Source organism: Phycodurus eques, chromosome 2, assembly GCF_024500275.1.
Source record: "Phycodurus eques isolate BA_2022a chromosome 2, UOR_Pequ_1.1, whole genome shotgun sequence".
In the NCBI taxonomy this organism is placed as follows: domain Eukaryota; kingdom Metazoa; phylum Chordata; class Actinopteri; order Syngnathiformes; family Syngnathidae; genus Phycodurus; species Phycodurus eques.
Window position 1 is genome coordinate 22,023,817 of NC_084526.1, and position 18,548 is coordinate 22,042,364.

Consider the following 18,548-nt stretch of genomic DNA (forward strand, 5'->3'; position numbering starts at 1 on the left):
AACCGGAATGGGGATCGGAATCACTCAAATTCAAACGATGCCCAACCCTAGGCAAGACAGCTTCCGTGAGGCGAATTGTGATACTTACATACAGTGGAGCTTGCTGGGGAGTAAGTTTCATTTCCCTGGGAACTGTAAAGACAAGAGAAAGGCGGATGAACATTTTGTTTTGTAAAACAAATGGATCTTACAAATTTTCAACGTGTGTGCATTATGTTGAAAACGTCTCAACAAGGTGTGAGGCATCATCAACAATGTAGAACCTAAATGATCTCACTTTTCATAAGGCTAATGTCCATACATACACAGAATACAAGGTACATCCACAAAAACAGTTCTGAAAATTCTGAGGGACATTTTTGCATCCCACTCAAGCATTTCAAATAAATAAGAGTGTATAAGAGTGAATAAGAGTGAACAACACCTATTCTCAGTTCACCATTAATGAATTCACCGACTCACATTTTTGTTTTGTGAAACCTATCCTCTGCTTTTTGCACACAAAAAAAAAAATACACCCATTAGCATTTTAGTGCACAAGATGGTGCCAAACCCTGGCTAATAGGAAAGTAGTAATAAATGTAAAAAAGAATGTTGAATATCCCGCCTTCGGCCACCGCCCAGCTCACACTGCACCCGACCCCTATGGCCCCTCCCACAGGTGGTGAGCCCATGGGAAGGGGGACCCACGTTACCCTTTCGGGCTGTGCCCGGCCGGGCCCCGTTGGTGCAGGCCCGGCCACCAGGCGTTCTCCTTCGAGCCCCAACTCCAGGCCTGGCTCCAGAGGGGGGCCCCGGTGACCCGCATCCGGGCAAGGGAAACCTGAGTCCATAATTTGTCTTCTTCATAAGGGGTCTTTGAGCCGTGCTTTGTCTGGTCCCTCACCTAGGACCTGTTTGCCATGGTTGACCCTGCCAGGGGGATAAAGCCCCAGACACCTTAGCTCCTAGGATCAGCTCTACACCCTTGGCAGGGTCCTCGAGGGTGCATGGGAGTTCGCCCAACCAGTCTACATGTGTTTTGTGGACTTGGAGAAGGCGTTTGACCGTGTCCTTCGGGTGGTCCTGTGGGGGGTGCTTCGAGAGTATGGGGTACCGAACCCCCTGATACGGGCTGTTCGGTCCCCGTACGACCGGAGTCAGAGTTTGGTCCGCATATCCAGGAATAAGTCGGACTTGTTTCCGGTGAGGGTTGGACTCCGCCAAGGCCGGCCTTTGTCATCGATTTTGTTCCTAACATATGGACAGAATTTCTAGGCGCAGCCGAGGCGTAGAGGGGGTCCTGTTTGCCGGCCTCAGTATTGCATCTCTGCTTTTTCCAGATGATGTGGTTCTGTTGACTTCATCAAACCGTGACCTCCAACTCTCACTGGAGCAGTTCGCAGCAGAGTGTGAAGCGGCTGGGATGAAAATCAGCACCTCCAAATCTGAGACCACGGTCTCAAAAATAAAGATTATTCTGATTCTGGTCCACATTGCCGGCAGTAAGTCAAATATATTTCAAGTGAGAGTTCGACCCCGCCAAAGCTGCCCTTTGTGACCAATTCTGTTCATTCGGCAAAGGTAAAGCTTTCAATTTACCACTCGATCTATGTTCCTACCCTCACCTATGGTCATGAGCTGTGGGTCATGACCGAAAGAACAAGATCGCGGATACAAGCGGCCGGAAGAAGTTTCATCCGCAGGGTGTCCGGGCTATCCCTTAGAGACAGGGTGAGAAGCTCGGTTATCTGGGAGGGGCTCAGAGTCGAAACGCTGCTCCTCAGCATCGAGAGGAGCCAGATGAGGTGGCTCGGATATTTGGTTAGCATGCCCACTGGATGTCTCCCTGGTGAGGTGTTCCAGGTATGTCCCATTGGTAGGAGGCCCCAGGGACAACCCAGGACATGCTGGAGAGAATATGTCTCTCGGCTGGCCTAGGAACGCCTCTGGATAATGCCCCTCGAAGGACATTAACCCGCTTACCATTGTCACTTGCCAACGAAAGTAATTAAGTAAACTAACAATTCATAATTTCATCTTTTTGTAGTCATAATAGAAAGGTTAACTATTTATTTTCGATTGCAACACCTGAGGGCTTGACTTCCAAGAGTCATTCCAATCCCACAACTTTCTAAGGGAATGTAAATGCTATTCAGTACTCCAGCAAATAGATTTTCTAGCCGGGCCCAATGCGTCGGTCACGTGATGCATTGCGCCCGCTGTCGCCCGGGCGAGCGTGGGAGTATAAAGAGGCCTTAAGGGTGCTGCACATTCATTTGGAACAATGGAATGATCTTTCAACAGGAACTACTTGAGAAGTGTACATTACCGATGGAATTTTCTGAGCCAAACACGATCGAGCATTCACCAAGGCCATGATATAATACTGGGTATTCTCACACAAAAAGCTGCGCTTCCAAGTGCAAAAACATGGATCGATCTGTATTTGTATTTTGGGACTGATAATTTTTACATTTTACTTTTTTTTTTTTACATAATACATGAATATTTTCCATACAATAGTTTCCATTTTCCATTATTTTCAAGATCTGGAAATGTATGAAATCCAATTCCATACTTTTCATACTTATGTAGGAACCCTGAGTAGCGCTCATGTAAGCAAAGATGGTGGGGCACATGGTTTCGGCAGCATTGTTGCATTGTTTATATGTTATGTAATACATCCACGTAACTTCCAGCATGTTTTCAACTATAGTTTCGCTAAAAATTTGGTTTTTATTATGCATATTCTCCCCGAACATAACCGAAGGTCAAGACACCGTGATATGGTTACTCTATCCACCGCAAGGGCTACCGAAAGTGACGTTGCAATTGACAAACACAGCGCGTTACACACTTTACGCAATGGCGAACAACGTGTTGGAATATGAGGAGGAGGAGGATTGCGAGGTATAGGAGCACCCAACTGAGCTTGGCATCGTCAAACCATACATATTTGAGCCGATCAGGTCAGAATCCCAAAAAAATATATATATGACAGTGATTTCAGCATAGAAATGTAAACATAGACTCCACCTTGAGTGGCTTTCCTAATTGTTGCACGTCCGCCATACTGGATGTGGCATGACCGGCCACACAGTCAATGGACTGAACTTTATAACGCGACAAGCAACAAAGTGCACAAAAATAATGCCTCTCATTCACCTATTTACATACACGCTAATACTGTATATTTAGGAAAGTGACTAGCACCAAAAACATGTTTGTAGCTTTAAAATCTGATGATTACACGTTTACCCTCATACACACAGTATATTCCAATATTTATCATCACAGTAACAGCATTAGATACATTGGTTGCTATAAACACTAATGTAAACTTTAGAAAAAATTGTCACGATAATATTACAGTATACAGCACAGGTTCAAACTCATGGCCCAGGGGCCAGATGCGGCCCGCCACATGATTTTATGTGGCCCGCGAAGGCAAATCATGTGTGTCAACTTCCATGATTGTTAAAATCTGTACCTAGATTACAAATTGTCATATTTCGTAAATAACGTTGAGATATTGCAATCATTTTTGTGTTACCAAATATGAACAATTGTTGAAAAACCCATTGCCCTTGATTTCTGATTCCAAAACTAGTTTATAAATTTCGGGTGTAATAATATGAGGTGATTCGGCTGTTACAGGTAATTCAACATTTTTAAGGTTTCACAGTCATAACGACCCTCTGAGGGAAACCGTAACTACAATGTGGCCCGCGACAATAATTTGTTTGACACCCCTGGTATATAGCATATATATATTTATTTCATACTCTTAAGTTGCTATTCATTAAATTTTTGGAGGGGTAAATGTACTTTTGTTGTGTTATGATCAGTGTAAAAACATTTGATCAACACTCCAAATATATGCTGTGACTGAGCAAGATTGAATGACTCGACTTGACTTGCTTGAGTCCCCCCACATTAACTTGTGACTTGCTTGAAACTTGAAGGTTAGAATAAAGTAAAATGTAAATAGGATAAAGATTAAGAAAGTTCGAAACTCAGATTCAACAAAATAGTCACACCTAAAATCTTGACCGCCATTGACTTAGTAATATAAAGTTGGTGAGCAATTGAAACATTTTCATTGGTTTTAAAGATTCGTAACTTTATAAATATTTATCACAGGAAAATAAGATCTGTCTGATAATTTTAGTCTCATCCTCTCATGTAAATTAATTAAGATTTAATTTTACACATATTCCTACTTCAAGTTCATCCAGTGAGGTCGGTGAATCGGGCAAAATGAGCACCAAGCAACAACCTCCGGTATTCAAGAACCAGACCAAATTTTTTATTTGCACTCCGGATAATAATGCTGCTAAGCAAATGTAAATCAATCGATAGTACAGAGGTTGTACAGTGGCTATGAAAGTGTCAGAACATTGTTGTTGACAAGGTGACAGTTAAGCTCGACCTTGGCACTCATCCCAAACCCGTGGGAGGGTTCACAGCGCAACACACGCACGCACGGCAGACAATACACTCTTGCCAGTTAGCCAAAACCACCAGGTTTGCTGTCCCTGTAAAAACCAAGGTCGGCCTTGGTTTTTACAGGGACAGCTGACAGAGAGAAATGGGGGGCTTGGCTTCAAAATTAGGCCAAACAGTAAGCTGTTAAGGACTTGTGCCACCTTCTTTCATTAGTGAGTAAAAACAAGAGGAGGTCCCGTGACCCACTGCCATCAAAACCATTGTCGTGCTACTCATAGGAAGATCAGTTAAGTCGAATTTACAAGCTAACGTCTGATCTCAGAAAGACCCCCTCTAGTTTCTTAAAGGGATCTTGTCACATTCACAAGTCACAGAGCTGGCATTCTCCTCAGTTTTCCTTTGTTTAGTGTTCCCTAGCACTTAAATAAGTCATCACTGAACTCAGTTTAGGGCTGAATAAATCACATGATACTCCAAGACGGGAGGAACACCAAAAGGGGCTCCAAACAATCTCTGCACCAAATATTTTTCCGCTTTTGTGCCGAATAAATAGTAACTCCCTCCTCCAATTCGAATTAGTCAGATCAGGTAAGAGGATAATCAGTGCGTCTAATAATACTCAAGTCTAATCCGCTTGCCTTAAATGCACTGGCACAGATAGCAGCTTCTTTGCCGCATGCATAGGTTTGATAAGACTAACACACAATGCGGCCCGAGAGGCTATTTTCTTTGTTTATGGGGAAAAAATGTAAATTGGACAGAACTTGTGAATTGGGTATAAACTTTGGCCAAAAATCCCGGTTGGATACGTACCGTGGTTTCAGGTACTGTTCAAATCATGTTGGGTATGTAAGGGAACAAAATGCTAATCATAAAAGTGCTCTTCTTTTGTGTAAACAGGAATAGGCTTGACATTTAAATTAAAACAAAAAATGGAAGCAGTAAATAGAAATATGACTATATAACCCCAATTCCAATGAAGTTGGGATGTTGTGTTAAACATAAATAAAAACAGAATACAATGATTTGCAAATCATGTTCAACCTCTATTTAATTGAATACACTACAAACAAAAGATATTTCATGTTCAAACTGATAAACTTCATTGTTTTTAGCAAATAATCACTAACTTTGAATTTTATGGCTGCAACACGTTCCAAAAAAGCTGGGACAGGTGGCAAAAAAGACTGAGAAAGTTGAGGAATGCTCATCAAACACCTATTTGGAACATCCCACATGTGAACAGGCTAATTGGGAACAGGCGGATGCCATGATTGGGTATAAAACGAGCTTCCCTGAATTGCTCAGTCATTCACAAAAGCAAAGATGGGGCGAAGATCACCTCTTTGTGAACAAGTGTGTGAGAAAATAGTCGAACAGTTTAAGAACAATGTTACTCAACGTACAATTGCATAGAATTTAGGGATTTCATCATCTCCGGCCCATAATATCATCAAAAGTTTCAGATAATCTGGAGAAATCACTGCACGTAAGCGGCAAGGCCGAAAACCAACGTTGAGTGTCCGTGACCTTCGATCCCTCAGGCGGCACTGCATCAAAAACCGACATCAATGTGTAAAGGACATCACCACATTGGCTCAGGAACACTTCAGAAAACCAATGTCAGTAAATACAGTTCAGCCCTACATCCGTAAGTGCAACTTGAAACTCTACAATACAAAGCAAAAGCCATTTATCAACAACACCCAGAAACACTGCCGGCTTCTCTGGGCCCGAGCTTATCTAATATTGACTGATGAAAAGTGGAAAAGTGTTCTGTGGTCCGACGAGTCCACATTTCAAATTGTTTTTGGAAATTGTGGACGTCGTGTCCTCCGGGCCAAAGAGGAAAATAACCAACCGGACTGTTATGGACGCAACGTTCAAAAGCCAGCATCTTTGATGGTATGGGGCTGTGTTAGTGCCAATGGCATGGGTAACTTACACATCTGTGAAGACACCATTAATGCTGAAAGGTACCGTATATTCACGACCATAAGGCGCACTAAAAAGTCTTATATTTTCTCCAAAATGGACGGGGCGACTTATAATGCGACGCACCTTATGTGTGCACCGAGTTCCAAAATCTATAAATGTTGCTGTGTGATGAGGGCTCCGCTTGACTGACTGGGAGCATTTCCTGCCAACACACTGCTTATACAGAGGAAAAGCGGACGTGGCTGAGGACAGCATGCGGCGGTTAAAGGTGGAAGGGTGTGCGTGAAGGAGGAGGCTAAAGGCACGCCCCCAGTAGGTACAAAAATAACAAAACTGGGATTATTGTTTTTGGCAATGAAGAAAAGAGAATTGCTGTTAGTAAATACCTGGAGTCACTCTCTTTAAAAATCAAACACCAAGTCCGAAATCTGGGTTTTCTGATAGATTCCGACCTGACTTTCAACAGTCATATCAAATCAATTACTAAAACTGGCTTTTACCATCTGAAGAAAATATTCAGAGTGAAGGCTTGCATGCGTCAAGCAGACCAGGAGAAGCTCGTCTATGCCTTTATCTCAAGTAGAATTGACTATTGTAATGGTCTTCTGACTGGACTCCTTAAAAAGAGCATAGAATGCTGCGGCTCGGGTTCTGACTAGAACAAAGAGGTCAGAGTATATTACTCCAATTCTAAAGTCTTTCCATTAGCTTCCAGACAGCTTTATAATAGATTTTAAAGTTCTGCTACTGGTCTATAAATCACTAAACGGTTTAAGTCCTGAATACATGAATGAAATGCTAATGGAATATAAACCCAGTAGGCCTCTGAGATCGACAGACTCAAGTCAAGTAATGGAGCACAGAGTCCAAACCAAACATGGTGAAGCAGCATTTAGCTATTATGCTGAACACAAATGGAATAAGTTGCCAACAGAAGTGACGTCAGCCCCAAGTGTGCATGTTTTTAAGTCCAGGTTAAAAACTTATTTTTCCCATGCTTTTTAGAGCCTTTCCACTTTTAAATGATATTTCTTGCTATGTATGCTGTTTTAATTGTATTTTACTTTATTTTTTTCTCTTTGTTTTAAATGTTTATAAGCTGTTTTTCTGTTTTTAAATGCTTTTAATCATGTAAAGCACATTGAGTTACCTTGTGTATGAAATGCGCTATATAAATACATTTGCTTTGCTTATGACGAAATATATACATACATACACACACACACACACACACACACACACACACACACACACACACACACACGCTTGCCTCGCTTCTGCTTCCTCCTTCACCGTTCGTGGCGCGTCCACTGTGGGCGCGATGCAGGAGTGGGGGTCGGAGTTGTTGTAGGCAGCCAGACGAGACTGCAGTTCCGTAGCTCCTCAATGAGAGTAGACTATTAACTCCGTAAAGGTAGTTCTGCCTGTGTCGAGCAGAAACCTACGACTGTATCTGTATCAGAGCGGACTTGGTGCGTGAGAGTTAACTGTTCCGATAAACCCGTATTTTAACCCGACTCCTGATATAGTGTTGTTTCGTTCGCAAACGTTTCGTTCAAAAGAACAAATCTTTTCAGTTAACGTAATAAGCTGAATTAGTTTATGAAATGATGCTGAAAGAGCTAAACAGCACACTGAACCGTAGTGAGGTTCTTTAAAACGTCAGGAGGCACTTGGAGTTGTTGTGTCTGTTTATCCCCATGCAACACACACACGGGATAGTTAAACGGTTTTAACTATAACCGCAGCAGCACACGTTATTCAGCCATTAGTTGACTACAGCAAACATATTTGAATGACAGGTGAAGGGATAGTCTCCAGCAGCTTCAGTGGATAGGCCCACACAGTCCTGCAGCTGTGCACGTCCACCCAATTTCGTGACAATCTGTGAAACTGGTGCGTGCGTCTAATTTTTTTCTAGCTTTCCAGAAGCCGCTACGGGTTGTTTTTAGGACTCCTAAAGTATTTTCACTCGGATGTGAGCATGTTCAGGACTCCAAAAAAGGTGATTCAATGGTCAGAAGATAAAAATAAAACAAACACAGCGATTCCAAGTCAATCAACAGTTGTACGTCAGCATTTTTTCCTGACTAATGTATTGATTCATTCATGATCACGGTGCACTTGAACATAGCTGAAGTAACAGACATCAAACAAACGTAGCTTGACTGGTGCTCCGCTGCCTGCACTCACAGTTATAGTCTGACTTAATGGGTGGTTTAATCTTGGCAGGCAGTGTCAGGTGACCTTGAGGGATGCCGTTTCCCATACTTCTTTTCTTACAGACTTACAGTGGAGACTGATAATCGGGTTTTGTACGACTACCTTGTTAAATGTATATGCTTTAAAAGGTTAAGTTAATGACTCAGCCAATTAACTAATTGCTGGAATTATTTTTTTCAGTATAAAATAGATTAGGTTAATGTCCTTTTCCATGTTGTGGAAGATGAATGGCTAAAAAACATACACGACATTAATTTTAACTCCATTCTGGTATCAGAAATCATGTTTAGACCAAGCTGTACTGTACAGTTCAGTTTGTATTGGTCAACCCTAATTCCACTTGTGTTCACAACATCGAAGACCAGCAAGACTGCATGTCATTTGCTCATTAATGAAACAAAGAAAATGATCGCCACACTGCACTGGGTGGTGCACTGAGAATATCTAACCTGTAAACCAGAAGCACAGGTTTTTTTTTTTGTTTTGTTTTGTTTTTTTTTAAATGGCACTTTTTGTGTTCTACCTATTCAGATCATTCAAGGCAACAGAAAAGAAGATCATTCTTGTCGACCAAACAACTGCTGGCAGAAGTAGTCCCAGACGGACCCACACCACAGCCAGAAAAAGGTTATGATTGAAAACATACGGGGTGCTTCTATTTTAAGTGGTGCAACATAGTTCAGGGTTTACGGTAGTGATGTACTGCACCAACCAATCACAACTTTGCCAAAAATATAGGCGTACTAGACAATCCCCGACCCCGCCTGTGTGGAGTTTTCATGTTCTCCCTGTGCCTGCGTGGGTTTTCTCCGGGCACTCCGGTTTCCTCCCACATACCAAAAACATGCATGGTAGGTTAATTGAAGACTCTAAAATTGCCCGTAGGTGTGAATGTGAGTGCGAATGGTTGTTTGTTTCTATGTGCCCTGCGATTGGCTGGCGACCAGTTCAGGGTGTACCCCCCCCCCTCCTGCCCGATGATAGCTGGGATTGGCTCCAGGACTCCCGCGACCCTTGTGAGGATAAGCGGCTCAGGAAATGGATGGATGGATTGTGAAATATATCAATATTGATTGACATGAAAAAAAATATGATCGGATTTGTAGTGAGGTTAGTACAAAGTCATAGCCATAAATGCAATTTTACTAATAATTGGCATTATAATTTATTACGGTGTTACATTTTAAATTTACATTTTTTAGTTACATTTTGGTGCATCACTACCTTACAAATATGGAGTCTGACTCTGTTTGGAAAACATCTACAGCATGAATTCCTGGCTAGTCACTAGTCCCTAAGTGAGCAACATGAGCAATGCTGTGTGATTTAAAAAAAATAAAATAAAAATAAAAAAACGGTGGTTGTGTGTGACTGACTGCGGTTTGATGTTTAACTCTGTGTTTGTTCAACTCCCCACTCCCACCCCTGACCCCCTACGTCCTGCACTGGTTAACCGGTAGTTAGTGGCGTTGTGACAAACACTGGGCCAGACCTCTGCGACGTTCTGAACCCTCCTGGAGCTTTTTTTTTTTTTAAGGCTCGCTATCAGCACCGTGGCTATATTAATCCACACAACGTCATCACCTTAGCCCACAGCCATTTAGATAGTCATTGCTGTGTGATTTAATCAATCCTGTCCATTGATGTGACCACCTCCCCACCCCCTTCACGCACGCACCCACACACACACTACTACCCCCCACTGCACAAAAGCGGCCTGTGTGTACACAAACGGCCAGCAGACAACACCAGGACGTGGGATGAAAGGTCCCCTCAGTGTTTGTGGTGACAGTTATTACCCTGGCCTGCTGAAACCAAATACCTGTCAGCCCAAATAGTATTATCTTATTGTGAGAGGCACACTGGGGCCAAGCCTATCATCAGGCCCAGGGACTTGATCAGCACGTCTCCCCAAGTTGGATGCCACCAATCCGACCCCCACCTTTTGTTTCCACACCATTAGCCGCAGAGAAACTTTGTGGACGGTGCTAAGCAAACAGAAGAACTGTCACCACACGAAGGCATGGTTACCTCTTGAGAAAGAATGCACAAGATACAACCCCAATTCCAATGAAATTGGGACGTTGTGTTAAACATAAATGAAAACAGAATACAATGATTTGCAAATCATGTTCAACCTATATTTAATTGAATACACGACAAAGACAAGATATTTGATGTTCAAATTTATAAACTTTATTGTTTTTAGCAAATAATCATTAATTTAGAATTTTATGGCTGCAACACGTTCCAAAAAAGCTGGGACAGGGTCATGTTTACCACTGTGTTACATCCCATTTTCTTTTAACAACATTCAATAAAGGTTTAGGAACTGAGGACACTAATTGTTGAAGCTTTGTAGGTGTACAGCTTCAGCTGTTCAACAGTCCAGGGTCTCCGTTGTCGTATTTTACACTTCATAATGCGCCAAACATTTTCAATGGGAGACAGGTCTGGACTGCAGGCAGGCCAGTCTAGTACCCACACTCTTTTACTACGAAGCCACGCTGTCGTAACACGTGCAGAATGTGGTTTGGCATTGTCTTGCTGAAATAATCAGGGGCGTCCATGAAAAAGACGTTGCTTGGATGGCAGCATATGTTTCTCCAAAACCTGTATGTCCCGTTCTGCATTAATGGTGCCTTCACAGATGTGTAAGTTACCCATGCCATTGGGACTAACACAGCCCCATAAGATCACAGATGCTGGCTTTTGAACTTTGCATCCATAAAGTCTGGATGGTTCTTTTCCTCTTTGGTCCGGAGGACACGACGTCCACAATTTCCAAAAATAATTTGAAATGTGGACTCGTCGGACCACAGAACACTTTTCCACTTTGCATCAGTCCATCTTAGATGAGCTCGGGCCCAGAGAAGCAATTAATCGATTAATCCACAAATATCGACTATCAAATTAATGATAACGATTTTCTATTATCAATTAATCGTTTAGAAGCCTTGTTTCACTTAAAATTGCCCAAAATCCTTGGAATTTCAGCCTTTGAACAGTAAACTAACAATTATATTTATTGTAATAATGAAGCAGAATATCTTTGTGTTTCATAAAGATAAGACATTCGCAAACTTCTTTTACTTTGGAAAACAATTAACATTTTTGCTAGTGATACACCAAAATTTCGCCCGCCAAAATGTATCGGTGGAAAATGGCCCAAAAGTGCTTTTTAGGTTTCATACTGAAAGACTTTTGTCTCCAAAATTAAACAGCTGAAACAGGATGTTGTTATGACGCAAGCAAAAATCCACGGCCAGCACACAGTTGTGTACACTATATTGTAAAACACATTAAAAAAAAAAAAAGTAAATATGTAAAACAATAAACATCTACATTGAACAATCCCCCAACCTTGTTACTTTCTGCTGTTCGAGTGACAGGAACTCAGGGGAATGCTCTTTGAACGCCATTATGCTCCGCCCTAACTACCTAGGAGCAAATTAACGTGTTCACCTGTGGAATGTTCCAAGCAGGTGTTTTTTTTTTTTAGCATTCCACAACCTTTTTTGTTGCCCATGTCCCAGCTTTTTTGGAATGTGTTGCAGGCCCCAAATTCAAAATGAGAGAATATTTGCAAAAAACAGTAATGTTCTTCTGTTTTAACATTAAATATGTCTTTGTAGTGTATTCCAATATTCTTGAAAACCAGTGATTTCCAACTTTTATGGAGCCAAGGCACATATTTTACGATTGAAAAAACTCACAGCACACCAATAAACAAAAATGTCTCAAAAAGTGGATACATTAATTACTGTATGTACTTCCTGCCATCTAATAGAAGAGCATTTATTTCTGTCAGCCACGATGCCTCACAGGCATAAATAGATGAGCAAAGATACATTATTTTTTGAAAATAAAAAAAATGTTCAGCAATTACATAAAGTTTTATCATTTCCCATGGCACACCTAAAGAGCACTCAGTTCACTAATGTGCCCTGGCACACTGGTTGAAAATCACTGTTTTAACCTGACCCTATTCTCAGATGACTTCTCCAGTGACATTAATTAATTTCCAGTTCAGGGAGCGTCTTCGTAAAGCCGTGAATTATTTTACATTTACATCTCCAAACGCGTATTATTTGCCTTGTTATTTTCCATCCATCCATCCATTTTCTGAGCCGCTTCTCCTCACTAGGGTCGCGGGCGTGCTGGAGCCTATCCCAGCTATCATCGGGCAGGAGGCGGGGTACACCCTGAACTGGTCGCCAGCCAATCGCAGGGCACATAGGTGTGAATGTGAGTGCGAATGGTTGTTTGTTTCTATGGGCAATTAACCTAGCATGCATGTTTTTGGGATGTGGGAGGAAACCGGAGTACCCAGAGAAAACCCATGCCGGCACGGGGAGAACATGCAAACTCCACACACGGGGGGCCGGGGATTGAACCCCGGTCCTCAGAACTATGAGGCGGACGTCCACCGTGCCGCTCCTTGTTATTTTGTTGTTCAAATTTGGTTACTCTCTGTTATAACATGGCAGACCTGTGACAAGTGAATTGTTTCACCAAATCACTTATTTCAATGTTTTTGAGACTGCTTGTAACAATAGCTTAGCAATTAGCATCATCCTTTTCCGTCTTTTCCTACCCACTCTTCGCCCTCCCTTCGTGATGATGTAAACAATCTGTGTAAGAAGCATGGTAAGAAGTGTAGTTTATTCATTGCCATGAGGCGATAATTAGTGACTTACAATGCGTTGACACGGACGCAAAGAGAACTTTCACCTCTGCGGCTTGGCAGCCGGGGAAGACTAATTAAAGAAGCGCCAAGCAGCTTCTTCCCTTTTTTTTTTACTATATAGTCTATATTTCATCTAACTCATTTAGGAAATTTTCGTCACGGTGGACTGACACAGCGCCATACTGGCAAGTAATGTAGGACGATAGATTTTTTTCACCCAACAGTCAGTGTTACAGCCGTAATGAGTTAGCGTTCAGTTCTGTAACATTTGGCAGTGCTGAAATAATAAACTTGCCTTTGTTATATAAAACTCTTAACATTAACCAATGTTGTATGAAACCCCCCCCCCCCCCTCCATTTGAAACAATTGCTTAGTTGTATGAGGAAAGCTGTTTTCGAATTGTTCCAGAAGGCAACACCTTACTTTGGGTAGGTAGGTAGGCTGGTAGGTAGACTGATAAATAGATTATGCCACCAAATATTAAATGTTATTCACTTTAAGTTAATTTAATAACCTCAGTTCCAATACTTTTGCTCACTTGAAAAGTGGGTGGCTTCACACAAAAGGTGCTATGTCCCGAGTTGTTTAAACACATCTAGATGTAAATACCATGAAATAAAAGCTGGAATTCTGAACTTTTGTCTCCCTGAAACCCAAATGTATTCAGTATACAACAAAAACAAAGGAATTGACCTTGCTGTTCCAATTCTTTTGGAGGGGACTGTAAGTAAACAGACAGACAGAGAGGATAAGATTGTTTATTCATCCTGTGAGGGAAATTACATTTACTAGCTTCATAAAGTTTTTAAAACCTTTCCATATGAGCCAAAAACTCTTGTTTGTTATAACGAGTGAAATTGAAAAAAGAGGGCAAATTAAGGTTTACATATTAGCGCACGCGCACACACACACACCCATGATACATGTGACATGAAACTACGTGACTTCATCGTGGAAAAACATCTTTTATTCCTGGTGACAGGTTTAGCAATGGTATTACGGTGTTAAATAATAAAGCAGCAAGTGATTTGTGACAGGATAGTCATTGTAAAATGTTTACTTACAACTTAGCTACTGGCTGCTGGGGTAGCTCGCTACGCTAGCTCCTCCATAGCCAAAATCAGCAGCAGTCCAAATGACTGACAGCTCAGTTTCTTTGTAATTGTTATTCAAAATGAATAAGTCTTCCAGTGAATACGATCCAGAGTCACCATTCTTTCCTTCGCTTTTGGGAAGGTTTTTCAGCCAGTGGCCGTGGTGGCTGCTGTCAATTTATGTTGTCACCATTAACCATTAACCCACTTGTTGCTCGGCTAAACTCCTGACAAGGTTGCTCGGCCCGCTATTGGGAAAGCGGGCGAGTGCTCAAATCAACAAGTGGCCTCTCTCCCCGCATTAAAAAGGTAATCCTGCAAAATAATCAAAATTTTCAATAAATGTAGCTGTGATCTGATTACATCTTTTTTCAGTAACTGTATGGAATTACACTCCCCCCCCCCCAATCCTGAATACGTAATGCCAGTACATGTATTCTGTGACACCTGTCCAAGCCTGTTTCCCCTGCAATGTGCTTGCGTACCCCTGATTGGGAAACACTGGTGTATTCAACTGAATATAGGTTGAAAAGGTTTGCAAATCATTGTAATCTGTTTTTATTTACTTTTCCACAACATCCATACTTTGTTTTGTAAATAATGAAAAGGACTTTACATTCACATGGCGTTCACAGTCGTGAGGGCCATCTGAACGAAACCATAATGTGGCCTGCGACCAAACAAGTTTGACATCCCTGATCTAAAAGCTAGTTTCATGCTAGTTCGATACCCACCCTGTACCAGAGAGAATGCATCATGTCATGTAAGTGGGAGACAATTTTACAACCCAGCCGCTAACACGTGTTTTTATGAAACCCGTGAAGCATTATCAGTGCAGCATTGCCTGGCGATGCGGTTGGACTTTATCCCTTGGGAGATAATCTAGGGAGGTTGCACACAACTTCCAAGTCTGATATAACATTGATATTGGGGTATGGGGAGCTATAAAAGGGTATCAATGAGACCTTACCCCACAGATTAAGTGGCGACAGCAGCTGCAGGTGGACCTCCTTCAGGTGGCGTTCATCTTAAGTCTATTAGAGACAGCCAAGCAGGTGTGTTTACACTTTAGGTATCTTGGCGTGTGAGCTCTCGCCGCAGCTATATATGGCTTAGTGCGAACATGGACGCTAAGGCTGATCAAAGCGGTGATGTCACGGCCGGGCGGAGCCAGTACGACACGGCTCAGGTGTCTGCCTGAAAGGCAGACAGTTTAGGCCGACATGCAGCTTTAAAAGTCTGGTTGTGAGTATAGGCTCGTCGTGCAGTAACACACGCTGTGCCTTTGCCAGTCATCAGTGTTACTAATACAGTAAAATCACACCGACTGGTGAAATTTTCTGGAGAAAACTAAAAGTTTTTGCTGAAAAACAAAAACAACGTTCCGCATATTGTTGTGCTCTTTCTTTAACACCGTAAGATGCTGCCTCCTTCTAAAGTAGCATGTTAGCAGAGGAGTAGCTAGCGCTGGCCACTGGCTGTTGGGTGGCCAGCTTGACAACAAATGTAAATGTGATGAAAGATTCTAGTAGAGGTTCGACAAGCAATGAGGCTGCTGGGAAGAAAGCATGATGTGTGAAACCTTTTCGCCTTTGTGCCTTTGCTGGGTTCTGTGAGGTGTACATATTTCAAGGCTTCTGTTGTGGCATCTCTGTGTAAATGAGGCTAAGGACAACCATTCTCTCTGTGAAAGTGGTTACGGAATGGGAATACCAAAGACTAAAATTACTAGGGATGGCAATTGATGAGAAATTAGTGATTCAGATTCCACTATCGATACTGCTTATCCATCCGATTCCTTACGACGTCGTTGAGGGGCCTGGGTCAAAAAGGTTTGCATGGTTTTAATAAAGGGTGTCCAAATTATGAACATCCATTTTCTTAGCAGCCCGCAGCATAGACTAAAATTAACATTTGACTCGAGGTTCTTTATAAACAGTATCAAAATCAAACCTACTAACTAAAAGGCAATGAGTGTGGAACTAACCCAATTGACTTCATATTCATCAATTAATGTTTCAGGTAAAAGTTAAAAATAGAATTGTTAAAATAGTTATTTTAACTGCTTTAACTATTTTATTGTTTCACTCACCCAGTTGACTGAGCGTTGACTTCACTGACAGCACTGTTAAAATAGCTATATAGCCTCCCCTGTATTCTGTTTCATCACGTCAAACGGATTACATGTGCAAGTTTTAACTTGACTTCTTGTTTTAAGCTTGTAGCCTTTTATTTTGAAGGGTACGCACCGGAACTCAGCATTTTGGCAGGAAAAGTAACTTCACACGGCACCGGTGATTGTTTTTAATTGATTTATTTATTAATTCATTTATTTTTTTATGCAATAAAACGCTGATTCCTTTGCCTACCCACCAATGAGGCACAAGGTTAGTGTTTGTGATACTGTTAGACAACGTTTATGTGAATTTTGTCCCAATTCATTGTGATGTAAAGTTGCTGCGGTGAAGTTTTAGCCCAATGTTGAGCTTTTTTTTTTTGTCATCGGCGGTTATGTTGGTTTGAAGACTAAAATAAACACTAAAAACCATCAGTGCAAAAGTGCAAGCAATCCTTTACCTTGTTAGCTGCCTCAATGTTGGCATAGACATTTTATTGTTTCACTCACCCAATTGACTGAGAGTTGACTTCACTGAAGCCCCGCGCGGTGTTGGCTTGGGATCGGAGCGCGTCAGACACTACACATCGTGAAAGCCGCCTTTGGACAATGTAATCTTATTCCAAGTGTTGAACTGAGGCGACTGGTCATTAATTATAACAAAGTTAAGACACATTTTTGTTCGCCACCGCCACCGTAGGGCACAAGCACGTCATTGTGCGCGTTCTTCTTCATTGGTTTACGCCGCTTCTTCATTGATTTTCGCCACTTCTTCGCGGCTGGAGGACTAGGCATCGAAACTGGGAACCAAAATTCCGGGAGAACCAAAACGTTAGTCCCGGTTCCAATCTGTTCTCGATACCCAACCCTAATTCTGATGTTTATTGAAAATGCAGATGAGCAGACAGAAAGGCAGGGTTTTAGGGGACAGACAGAGAGACAGGGTGGACAAGGGGGACTATGGGGTGAAACCCGCAGCCTAGATATTTGAACATAAGTAACATTACAACAGTTATTTGTAGATTGGGGAATTGAGGGGTGGGGAGTAGAGACACCCGGTGAGGACAAGATGTGAGAAAATGAGCAAGGCAGTGCTACTGTCGAGTGGTGCACTGGGATTCTTTATTAGGGTCTAAACACCTGTAAGAACCTGTGAGTTGATGTTAGTACAACCTGTTATTAGTGATTCCAGCACAAGTAATTAAAGTCTATAGTGTTTCTATCGAACCGTATCACATGCATGTTAGTCAACTGGTGTACGGAGTTGCTGAGCCGGCACATCGAAGAAGGGTCAGCTACACCCCACCCCCCACCCCCCAATAAGGGGGAGGGCCGAGTCAGCGAGCCCGTCCAACAGGGGAACCAACCAGGGGGACGCCACCCACCACCCAGGGAAGTCCCGAGCCCGACTGAAGCACCCCGACCAGACCCAAGGGGAGGGGCACAGGCACCGGACCACCGCCCCCCATGCCCAACTCCCCCCCACAGTGAGCCCCACCGCTGCCACCGCCCCCATCACCCTCGGAGAGCATGGGGGCCCCAGGCACCAACAGGGCCAAACGCAAGAGCCAGTCGCCACCCCCCCCCCCCAAAAAAAAAAAGTCCTAGCCACCAAAGCGAGCCCAAGTTAAGCCGGCAGGAACCAAACGCAACCGGGACAAACGTCCCCCAGGAACCGCCCAAACCTAATTTTTTATTTTTGTTTTGAAACATGGCAGCGGTGTGGGACAGACAACACGTCTGAGACACACAACACGACAAATTTGGACTTTCACGATTGCACTATGTCAGACTACTACAATAAAATCTTGTATTTCGATACCACTGCATCCCGTCTTTTACAATCACTGGGCTTTATCTTGTCAACTCAAACGTGACCGGATACACTCGTTACCATGTCGATGACAACAGCAATGGCTCGTGTTGTATGTATTATAAGAAAGAAGAAATGTACACTGCTGTTGAGTGCATAAGAATGTAGTGTAATGTACAGTGATGTTTACATCCATGCTTCTCTCGCAGTGCCGTAAATGAATATTTGTGGGTCATGTATTA

General features: G+C 42.5%; 1 protein-coding gene across 11 annotated transcripts in view; it reads right to left on the reverse strand.

The window, feature by feature from the left end:
• LOC133398128 (A-kinase anchor protein 13) overlaps window positions 1-18,548 on the reverse strand; it is a 224,464-nt gene that overhangs the window by 199,550 nt on the left and 6,366 nt on the right. For 9 of the 11 annotated variants that reach the window (XR_009767767.1, XM_061669758.1, XM_061669769.1 and 6 more), the window contains exon 2: window positions 89-132. Coding sequence is in view for 10 of the 11 variants with exons in the window: in XM_061669758.1 (XP_061525742.1) it covers window positions 89-121 (33 nt within the window). In the remaining variant the exon portion in view is untranslated. Of the gene's footprint in view, window positions 1-88; window positions 133-15,347; window positions 15,468-16,469; window positions 16,535-18,548 lie in introns of those variants that run through there. The other 2 variants (XM_061669755.1, XM_061669754.1) reach the window with 2 other exon arrangements.